We start from the raw sequence: 11460 nt of genomic DNA, 5'->3' as shown, positions 1-11460 counted from the left end.
TCCTGGGAGGAGGGGCTAGAGAGGGAGGAAATGGGGTGGCCCTTGGGGTCCCAGCACTGGCTGAGAGGCTCCCATCTCTTCTCAGGCAGAGGGGGCGAGGGGAGCGGATGAAAGACTGAGGAAACCTCGGCACCTGTTGAGGCTTTTTAAGGAAAGGGCTCAGCCGGAGTCTCCACGCTGACTAGGCCCTGCCGGCCTCCCGCGGGGACAGACTATTCCAGGGCAGCTGCCCAATGGAAATACTCCGTCCCAACAGGCTTTGTCCCTGTTCATTGCAGAACCCCGGGGAGCAGCTTTCCTCAGCCCAGCCCCAAGCCCTGCTGATGAGAGCCGTGAAGGGTCTGACAACACCCACCCTGGAGCGATTTAAAGCCGCAGAGGAAGAGCTGAGGGCCATCATATTTCTACACGGAGACAAGATGGAGAGAGTAAGAGACTCCCGCCGTGGGGCAGAGGATGCTGCGCAGAGAGGGGGAGGGGAGAATTTCCTCTCCTAGGAAACCGTTCCTGGGACACGCTGGCATGGTGCTTTGAAGGTTGGCTCAGCCCCTTCCATTCATCGCTTGGCCATGGGGATCCGCGGCGTCAGGTTTGTAACGTGCTCTCTGCCCGCTGGAGCTCTGACACGTCCCTGAGGACAGCCCAGCCACACTGAAGGTGCCGAGAGCCCCAGCCCTGGCAGCGCAGCACTTACCTAGTCTGCCGATGGGCCTCCACATTAGGCTCCAGGAGCAGACATGGTTTCCTCAGACATGCTGCAGGGCCTTGTTTGTCCAGCTGAAGTATCAGGAGGAATTTGGCTTTGCACTTTTCTCTCTGTCTCTCCCAAGCTCTGATCCTGTTGCCCATCCCCACAGATCTGAGTGTCTGCCCCCCTGAATTAGATTGGCCTAGGGAGGTCTCTGGCAGACTTCATTTCTACATCCCCTGGGTAGGAGGCTCTCGGTATCATTTACTCCCCCGATTAATGAAACTCCACCACCCTCCTGGGAGGTAGGAATTGAACCCATTGGACACCTGGGGAAACTGAAGTCCAGAGAGCTCCTTGACTTGCCCAAGCCTGCGCAGGTGGGTTATTGAGAAAGGAATCAGGGTTCATGTTCCCTACAGTTCTTTAAACGTTGCCTTTTATCACTCAGCCTGGAAATAGGTGACATTCCTGCCCTTCTCCAAATACCGCCTGCCCGTGGCGCGTCAGTGCAGACTTATTCCCTTCCTGGGCTTTGGCTTTCCTGGAAACTCGGAGACTCATAAACGAACCGAATCCTCAGCCTGAGCTTCCTCCCCAAACCTGCCTGTTCCTCGGGTTCCCTGCAGGTCGTCCCTGTCTCTGGCCAAGTTCCCTGTTTCCAGCAGGTCCCGGCGGGAAGTTAACAAATGGCCCCTCGATCAGCAGATTGATTTGTGCCGGGCTCTACCTCCTGCTAGCAGAACAGGTCAACAGAATCCAGCCACCCGGGTTGTAGCTCCTGCTCCTTGTTCAGGAGAGGAAAGAGCGCTAGGGGGTGGCTTGTCCCTTCGGGTCTGTCTACCCTGTGCTGCAAACTCTGCAGCAGGAGCCGTAAAGCCTGGCCCTATGGACTTGGGCTCCCAGGGCTGGCACTGTGGGGCCAAACAGCAATGCAGCCTCTTCTGGGCTTGGGCTGGAACTTGAGCTCTGAAGCCAGGGGAGGAGGGGGCTTCAGAGCCTGGGCTCCAGCCCAAGTCACCATGTCTGCACTGCTGTTCTGAGTGCCACAGCCTGAGCCCGAGGTTAGAGACCCGGCTTTAAGATTTGTTACGCCAGGTTTTAAAATCCCACAGTGTAGAGGTTCTCCATAGGGCTGGGGCCTGGAGCTGGCTAGTCCCATCCACGTAGCTTTCTGGCTTTCTTCCAGGTTGGAGACGTTGTTGGAAGGATCTTAATGTGGCTAGACGACGTCTGTGATCCCAGAGCCAGAAAAGCAGCGCTGAGGGCCACGGCCTTGCTGGCTCGCTCCCACCCCCAGGATGTGGTTCTGAGCTGTGTGGCGCACACGCTGTCATCGGACAGGTAGGGAGCTGCTCTGTTATCACCTCGGGTCATTATTTCTCTTCCTGCTCCTACTGACAGGCCACCGTCCGGGAAGGGTCTGTCAGGCTCACACAGTTGGAGGGAGTTTCCTGCGGTGCAGAGAGCTGTCCATTCTCACTAAGAGGACATGCCCAGGCACAGCCACTGAGGAGCCAACCCCTCCTCCTGCACTCCCCGGGATGGAGACGTGCCAGTTTTCTGGAGAATTCCAGCATTGTCCTGATTTCGATGGGTCACTCCACTTGCTCTCTGATCCAGTACAGGGCCAATAAATGACTTTGGGGCTCACTCCACATCCCTGGGTCATGAGATCTGGCTGCTCCCTATTGCGTGAGAGAGGGCAGAGATGGAAAAGGCCCATGAGGCCCATCTGTCTGTCCCCTGGGGACCAGTGCAGGATTGTTACCTGTAGTCAGATCCCTAGTTATTCCATGGCTGAGGAAGTGCTGAGAAAATGCACTCATCCTTATGGAGCTGTACAGCAGAGATAAATCTCTTAAGACACAAATTTCCAGCCCTTATTGTTGCAACAACAAAAAAAATCATCCACACATGACCTGAGCGTAAATGCAGTGCAGCCTGCCTGAGTCTGCAGACAGCCGGGAATAATGGCTCTGAGCGGGGTGAGTGCCTCTTTTCATCTGAGTCCTGCTGGTTATTGCCGATCACTTTGCAGAGTCATCCAGCTGAGGTGTTTATAACACAATCCCCATGTGCCTAGGGGCCGTGAAACCCAACTGGACCCTAGCCAGAGGTCAAAACGCCGGCTTTCCTCGGCATCCTCTGCAGTGCAGTTCTGCACTGACCACAGACAAATCTGTGTCACATGGGAGAGCAAATTGAAGAGCAGCACGAAAGAAATTGACTTTCTTACCCAATGCAGTTACCAGAGGAATACAGTGCTGGTTTTCATATTGATTTGAATGTTTGATTTGTAAACCTTTCAGGTTTGAATTCCTTGAAACAGCCACAGTGCTTTCCAGGGTCTGTGCTCAGAAGCTATAGAAACTCGGCAGCGTTGGCACAGAATTTCAGCCAAGCTTCCTGAAGATCTCAAATCCAGGCCATTTACTCTTGATTTGTCCAACCTAATTCTCAATGTCCCCAGGGCTTGACCACCATGTCCGACCTTCCTCACCAAACTTGGAAGTCCAATGACTGGAGTCTTTTGGATCCATCTGCAGTCTTCCTCTGCAGATGCCTGCGAGGACCAGCAGTGCTTAGATCAGCAAGAATGGAGAGAAGAGAGGAGGGGGATTTCAGTACTAGTTTCCTTCCATCTCTGTCCCACTGGGCAGTACAATCTCCCCTTCCAAACTCCTGAGTCCTCTCCTATCAGGGCATGTTCTGATTCAGTGTCTGACCCTGCCCACCACACTGCAGTAGGATTGAGCTGTTAAGAGACACTTGGCCAAACGCTGGGTCTCAGTTACACCCCCAAATAGCCAGAGTAACTCCAGTGAGGTCAGGCAAGTTCCTCGGGACTGACCCTAGCATAACAGAGCAGAATTTTGCACAGTCTGGGGTCACAGTTTGGTGGTCACTCTGTGGTCAGTACATGGTCACTGTCTTGGAAACAGCGGTTGTAGCTTCAGGAACAATAGCCCATTAGGGGAAAGGAATAAATACAACGTTCTCTGAAGGGACTTGCCCTGCCTCAGCCTCTCTGCACCAATCGGTGTGTCCTCTGAGAGATGCCTTTCCTGCCTACACGCCAAGTCTCTCCCTGGGGAGGGCAAGAGGTGGCCAAGCAGGGAAGGTCAGACTTCTGTTTCTGAATTTGCAGATGTGCCATTGAGCTGTGGAAGGCCTTGGGTGAAGAACCACAGCTCACCAGGGAGGTGCTGCAGCAGCTGCTGGACAAGCTCCAGCAGAGACGCCGGGAGGAGAAGAGCGGCAATGTGTCTCTGGCTGTAAGTGAGATTTGAGATGTCACTTTGCCAACCCGCCACCGCAGGGAGGATGGTGCATCTGTGTGTGTGCGGGAGCTTCACCCCTTCTTAGCTTCAGGCCATGGCTCCACTACACAATGAAGTCGACCTAACTTACCTCGGCATACAGCCGCCACAGCAATTCCATCCCTTGTGTGTGTCTGCACTTTGCTGCTTGTGTCGGCAGTGCACGTCCTCGCCAGAAGCGCTCGTCTTGATTGTACGGTCAGGGTGGGGAGGCTCCTGAAAGCCAGTTGACGTAAGCGACACGGTGTCTACACTGACACTGCATCGACCTAACTGCATCAACCTGGACTCTCTGCCACTCGTGGAGAGATTTTTAATTATTATTGTTATTAATTTGGAACCGAGGGGCAGTTCTGCCGACGGGAAGGAAATTCCATAGTTAGGGTGATGCTGGGTGAGCGGCCTTGCGTTGACCTAACTCTGTAGTGCAGACCAGGCCTTAGTGTGTCCTGGCCACCTCCTAGCAAACCAAAGACGTGTAAAGAAAGTTTCCCCCAGGTAAAAGTTACAGATCTGAAGTGGTTTATCTGCTGGTACCCTGGCTCAGTTGTCTTCTGCTCTAGATGGCCCTTTAGTGAGCAGCTGCAGTTCCGGTGTCTCTTGGCTCTGTAAACTGTGACTAGAGAGCTTCCCAGCATGGGATCATGAGATGTCCAGTACTTTTGACTGGGCCAGAAACACTGGGCCTATGCGAACGGATCTCCTCAGGATGGTTTCATCCCGTCCAGTCATGGCTGGAAAGCCAAAGCACAGGGTCTGCACCATTAAGAGAAACAACGGAGAATAACGTCATCCAGACTCTTCTGATCTTTCCATAGGGCTCCATCCTGCTTTCGTTCCAGGAATGGGTGATGGTTCAGGAGCCTCAAAATGTCTCCTCCCCTCTCAGGAGCCAATCCTCTTTTCTAATACCCTGTGGAGGAAATGAGACATGAGAAAAGGACAATAGCGAATGGCAATGGGGGCAAGTGGCAGATTGGGATAGTTGACTGAAATTCTTTCCCCCCTCCAGGCAATGAGGACCATTTACGAGGTCCTTTTCCTGTGGGGATACCGAGAAGCCATCCTGGAAATGTATCCCCAGATGCTCATCCTCTGCGTCAGGCAAGTGCAGTATGTGATGGAGCTGCGCTTGCCAGGGACCTACAGGGCCAGCGAGACATCCAGCCCCGAGGAGGGGTCCAGCTGCCTCAGCCCCCTAAGGTAATGACTGAAAGGAAAAGGAAGAACAGATTTGTTCTGCTAAACACGTGTGCTCTGTTCATGGCCATCATTTGTTCGGGTGCTGTAGTTCGCCCAGGCTCAGTTCGGTGCAGGTCTCTCTTGAGGGGAAAGGGTTGAGAGCCGTGTGTTCTTGTGAGTCACACTCGCTCATCTGACTCCGTCCACAGGCCAGCTGCTTTCACTACACAGTCAGGCAGCAGTCATGTTTGTGCATCCATCCCCATGTGCCACCTGCCAAAGCGTCAGTGGAAACACAGAGCGCCAGAGGCCACCTCAGGTGCTGTAAACTGACACAGCTTTGCTCGCTTACACCAACTAAGGATCTGGCCGCACATGCCCGCTTGTGTCCTGTTACCTGCCACAGTAAAGAATCAAGTATTCAACCGTATTGAGTGATGACACCAACCATCTTAAGAAGCTAGTGTCAGTAACTGGTTACAAACTCAATGAATCTGCAGTGTAGACAGGGCCCCTTGGGAAGGGAAGCACCATGATATCACACTGGATCTATCCTCGGGGTCGCTAGCTACTGCTGACCATGCTGTGTGTCCCAGGGCTTGTGCAGATTTGCCATGCTTGGGGGTGATCTCGTTGCCTGACACTGGGATTTTTTTGTCTTTAGCACGTCAGTGGAGGCTGTGAAGACTCTTTTTTCCATGCCCGGATACTGGAAGGAATTTGCCGGCATCCAGTTACAGCAGGGTTGGGACATGATATCCTCCCGATATTACTACTCGCAGGGTGTTGGCCTAATTGCAAGGTAGGAGCCCAAAGTTTCCTCTTCATTGGGTCTCTCTTGGCAATGGGATTTCCGTGTGAAATATTCCTCTGTTCCAGCTGCCATCTCAGCCCAGCAACTAGTGAGGAACTCTCTCTCCCCCTTGATAACCACAAGGGACTTTCTGTTCCATGTTCCAGAGCCATGATCGAGTTTGAGAACCCTCAGCTCCCTGCAGTTTTCAGAGAGGCCGTCACCATTGTCCAGAGTCAGAAGGAGGATGAGCAGAGACATATCGCCATGACTTTCTGCACTGAGGTGAGATTCATTAATTGACAGGCACAAGTGGGCTTTCTGCAGAGCAGCTCAGGCCAGTAAGCTCTGGGGCACATTGTCAGGAGCTCAGCAGCCTACAGCCAGCTAGCTCCTCTCCACACATGGATGGCTGTGGGGCACGGCAGAGAGAGGGAGGGAGAGACAGGGTGAGATCGCCCCTGGCTGGATGTGCCTAGATGGGATGATGTGACAAGAGGAGATGTTTCACCACTGCCCCAAGGCCATGCTTCTCTCCTCACCTTTTCTTGGGGTCTGCTTTTCTTCTGCCCCAGGGGTTGTTCCATGGCACTCAATGGGGCCTGGAGATTACCCTTTCCCTGCGGGTTTATTTGTGACTTATACATTAGTCTAACTTCTGGGAATGAACCGATTGAAAGAGCAGCAACTGGCTCCCTACACACCAGAGACTTTGTACGGGAGTAAGTGGCCATTTGGTAAAGATGACTGTCCAGGGAACAGACCCCACAGGAAGACCTCTGCTCCTCAACCGGATGTTGATTTGGCTCTTTCCAGTTGCTCCAGAGTCCTTCCATTGAGACGATAGTGACAAAATCAGAGCTCGAGGCGCAGCTCATGGAATGGACCCAGGACAAAAATCCCATCATACGTAGGCTCAGTCTGCGAGGCCTTGGCAGTGTTGTGCTCCAGCCAGCAAAGGTGAGAGGCGTGGATTGCCCGGGGACCGAGGAAGCCGATGTCTATCGAATAGCTCAGAAATGAGAGCGAGATCCCCACACAAGCCTTGTTGTTTAACGCACGGCATTCAAATGTTGGAGGTGCGTTACTGAGCGAATCAAGGCATGACATGGTCCCTGCTCCCGTGAGCTGACCCCTGATTGCAGATGTGATGCAATGGGGGAGGCGGGGTGAGCAAAGACAAAGGTTACAGTGAGCAGTTGGCACTGAGTGAGAGGAGAATGACTTTCTGCCCCGTTGGGGGGCTGTGCCAGCCGTGGTTTCTCATAGGTGGGAGTGGGATGGTCCAGCATGTGCTCCAGGCTGTCACCCAGGATAGTAATGAGCTGCCTTCTTCATTCCTACAGGTGCAATTGTTACAGGCCCAGCTGCCAGCGATCATGGACTCGTTCGGTGACAGGGATGGAGTGTGTGTCATGGAGGCCATGCATAAAGCTGGAGACATCATCTACCTCCTCAACGGGGAGGGGCTTGGCTCCATCTCCCAGGACATTGCAGTCAGCCTTCGCCCCTTCATTGATGACGTAAGGCTTGGAACCGCAGGAGAAGCCCATTTCCCCCCCCTCCACGTGCCTCTGATGCCCTTGTGTCTCTCTCCCCATCCCTTTGCCTCCCGCCCCTCAGCCCTGCCATGGAGCCTCCTAGGAGTGCCCCCGCCATGGGTGGGGAATCTCCTGCTCCGCCACCTCCCTGTCAGAGCTCTTCTCGGCAAACCTCAGCCTCAGCGCCCTGCTCCCAGCCCCTGCTGCAGCCTGGCCTGGGGAAGAGGGGCTGGCACTGGGCAGATGACCAGCTGTCTGGAGAACACCAGCCCCCAAAGAGGTGGAGATTCCCAGCAGGAAAGAGGTGGGTCGGGAATGGCCCGGCTCTCAGGGGAACTGAAGAGCAAAAGAACTGCTGTGTTTTGTAGCAGCACATCCCTGCAAGGCTCCAGCAGCTGTTTCTCCCCTTCCCCAGACCAGTCTCCAGCAGCCTTCCCACCCCCTCCCCTAATCTTCTAGGGGTCTAGGGTTCAGTGCTCTCCAGACAGAAATTGCGTCTGGGACACCAAGGGGCTGCACTGCCCTGCACAGTGTCTCAGGCCCTGTTCTGCACAAGTTGTCTATGGCGCTAGCCTGGTGGCCTCACTGCTCCCGCCAGCCAAGTCAGTTAACACAGGGGGAACCGGAGCAGCGGGCGGATTATGACTCTGTCGCGTTATGCTCTGATACTGCCTGGCTTTAACCGGGCTTCCCCACTCCCTGTGTGTCATTGCCAGGAGAGGGGCAGTGTGCGCTCCGCTGCCATTTTACTGCTTGGCAAGGTGGTGAGCAGGGTGAAGGACCCGGACAAAGGCCTGGTGCAGCAGGAAATGATCAACTGCTTGCTCCCGCTGCTGCTGCATCTCGAAGACCAGGAGGAGCGTGTGACACTGGTAAGTGCCACCATCCTTATTTCCTTATAAGCAAAGAGCCAGAATCCCCTGGGGCCCCCACTCCATTAATGGCCAGAGCCTCTTGCCCAAGCAGAGTCTTCTCCTCCCTGCTTCACTCCATGCTGCAGTCTAGGGCCTCATCCATCCCCACAGCACATAGCACAATTTGGAAGAAAAGCCTTCTTCTGGGAAAGAGTCCTGACCCTCTACTGCAAAGACAGACCTCAGGCCTTTGGGCTGCTGCATCCAAAGGTTCCCAACAAGAGGCAGCAAAAGAAAAGGGAGCATAAATCTGTAAGTGCCCTTCGGTTCAGGGAGCTGGTATCTGCCCACAGCCTTCTGGAAAGTGGGTGCAGCTGCCCTGCCTTCTTCCCTGGAACTCCTGAGAGACCTTCTCCAGCAGGTCCTCGCTTCCCAACATTCACCGGACGTTGCCTTCTTTCGTTGGGCCAACTGGGATGTGGAGGGAAGCCTGATCCGTGTGCCTCTTTGGTCCGACTCTTTGGGATCCCAAAGCTGACTCACGCTCTCATACAGTTTCTTTGCATAGAAGGACTGAGTTGTGGAGATCTCTTATGACTCTTTCCAGGGCCACCCATAGGGGGGCACTGGGCCTGGGACAACCCCCCCCCCGTCCACCTCCCACCCCCACTCCACCCCTTCCCCCAAGCCCCCACTCCACCTTTTCCCACCCCTGCTCCTCCCCCATCCCACCCCTATTTCTCCCCTCCTCCCAAGCCCCTGCCCTCTCCTCTCCCGAGCGACGTTGGGTGCTGGCGAGGTGGGGTATAACTTAGTCGGGCCGGGACTACTGCTGCTGGCCCCAGCACAGCCCAGGTCCTGCGTCCCCCTGAAGTGCGGGGGCCCCCCAAAGCAGAGGGCCCTGGGCAACCGCCCCAAACCATCCAAAGACAGGACGGCTCTGGCTGTCTCCAGCCAAGTCTCAGTTCCCTCTCCTGAGCACAGTCCTGTGTAGAACAAATAACAGGAATCTCCACTAGCAGGAAAAGCGAGAGAAAAGGGACAGGGGAAGGTTCGATGTCCCCCAGACAATCCCTCTCTCAGTGAGAACCCTCTTGGTCTCACCTTCTCTTGCAGAGATGTAAACTGACGCTCTTCCGCTGCTCAGTGTTTCTCAGGTGGGCTCATTTGAAGAGGCTGTTCCGCAGCATGGCCTGGGATGGCTCCTCACAGCTCCTGAAGTGTGTCTGGAAGTGCTTGGTAGGTGGATTCCTTGTGCCTTGAGAGTGGTGAATGGTGACTTGAGGGAGACCTTTCTAACCCCACACCCTGAGTACCCATCCGCTTCGGTCGGGCGGCAGGACTCTATTCCAGGCTCTCTGCTGGTTCATTTCTGCATGAGTTACAATCCCTTCACATTTTTGAAATTTTTCTCCACAACTGTCAGACCTCCAAACTTGTGTCTTTTAAAATGAAAGCTGAGGTTCTGGAGAACACACTAGTAACTCCAGAGAGGTGCTGCTATGGTGTATGGGCTCATACTGGCTGTTGCTTTGCCCTGGCTGTGTGCTTTGGCTTTCCTGGCCCCTTCGCTGTGGGAAGAACATGTCATTTGTATATTGCGCATTTCTTCCTTCTTCCCTCCTAGATGCAGAACAACGAGAGCCACATCCCCAAATTCCTGTTCCAGGCCTTAGAGTACCTGGAAAGCTCACAGACAACAATAAGGCATTCTGCAGCCCTGTTCATTGGTAAGCAGAGAAATTCACTTGATCTTTTTTGAACTGCTTCCTTCAAAGCCCTTTTCTAGACTTCTGGTGTGTGTGTGTGTGTGAGAGAGAGAGAGACAGAATTAACATGTATTCCAAGATTAAGGGAGCAATTTAGCTGTATTGATTGCACCAACTTCCCCTGCCCACAACAACTCTTTGGCTGCGCCTAGTGGAAACCCGCATGATGTGAATTCAATCTCCTTTGGAAATCAGCCTCTCAGTAACTTCTGTGCATCAGATGCTTTGATGTGCTTTGTGAGCAGATGGAAGGAATGTATTGAATTTCCCAAGGGCTCTTCTTGGGGGAATGGCTGCACCTTTAGCAGTTTTCAGCGAAGGATTTGAAAAGTAATGAGATCCATTGTATGTCTAGGAAATACTATCCGCCATTACTGCGACTTGTTGTCTGAAACCGTGACTGAAGATGGCATCTCCCGCCTGTATGAAGGTAAGGAAATAGCTCTGTGTGTTTGTGCCTCTGTGGGAAGTACAGTGGTGCAGCACAAGGCCTGAACACAGGTTTGAATGTGTCCCTCTGTGGCTAAGGACAGCGTTTAAAGAAGAAGGATGGTCACACGAGCTTTCATCGAGGTCCCACAAGATGTGTACGGGAGCAGGGGATAACCATCCCTAGCTCCTAGCATAGAGGTAGCCTTAGAGCTGTGTGGGGAGACTGTCTTCAGAAAGGTCAGAAAGTCTCTAAAGGAAGGCCGGACAGAATTGAAAAGGGCTGTTGTTATTATTAAGCATGATGATGATGATGACAATTACCCTCTGTAGGGAAAAATTCATCACCAGCCCTCTCTGTAATGGAGTGATTGCAGGCCAGGGAACCACTCAGAGGTTGGTTATCAGCTCATAGGAAATCCCCTGAGTGCACATGGGAAACATCTTTCCCTGTGACCTCTTAAGGAATGAAGGCACAGGGCCACAAAGGATTTCAGTCTAAATTCCTTTGCGGATCTGTGCATAAATGTTTGATGATTTAACACCTCTGCTGTTGACACTTTTTTTGTTACGTCCCAGGAACAATTGCCCCCACCTGCCTGTGTTTTAGTGTGTGGACATGTGTGTGGACGTGTGTATCCTGGGGGAGGGGGAAGTTACGCACAGAATGGGGTCTCCTCTCTGTCCAGGGCTATTTTGGGAGTAGCAGAGTTGTTGTTTCTGTGCCCCCAGACTCTTGGGTAGTTAATAGCATGTGGCAACGGCCATCTGAAGGGGAGATTTCCTAGGCACCAGTCACATCAGCACCATGGGGCTTTCAACCCGTTTCCTCTTTGTTTCAGCTTTTCAGGAAGTGCCTTTGACATCTGACAGGACCACAG

At 53.5% G+C, this 11460-nt stretch overlaps 1 protein-coding gene across 1 annotated transcript; it reads left to right on the top strand.

The window, feature by feature from the left end:
• Window positions 1–278: 278 nt before the first annotated feature.
• Window positions 279–8429, top strand: LOC135979389 (maestro heat-like repeat family member 5; the record flags this gene model as incomplete). Its single annotated transcript, XM_065579772.1, has 9 exons — window positions 279–428; window positions 1878–2032; window positions 3840–3966; window positions 5024–5214; window positions 5858–5995; window positions 6154–6271; window positions 6803–6946; window positions 7333–7509; window positions 8244–8429. Coding segments are annotated over 9 exons (1386 nt in total), but the record flags the coding sequence as incomplete, so codon positions are not given.
• Between the last annotated feature and the right edge of the window lie 3031 nt (window positions 8430–11460).

This window comes from Chrysemys picta, unplaced genomic scaffold (assembly GCF_011386835.1).
Source record: "Chrysemys picta bellii isolate R12L10 unplaced genomic scaffold, ASM1138683v2 scaf803, whole genome shotgun sequence".
NCBI classification, from domain to species: Eukaryota; Metazoa; Chordata; order Testudines; family Emydidae; genus Chrysemys; species Chrysemys picta.
This window is presented reverse-complemented; position numbering and strand designations above follow the sequence as displayed.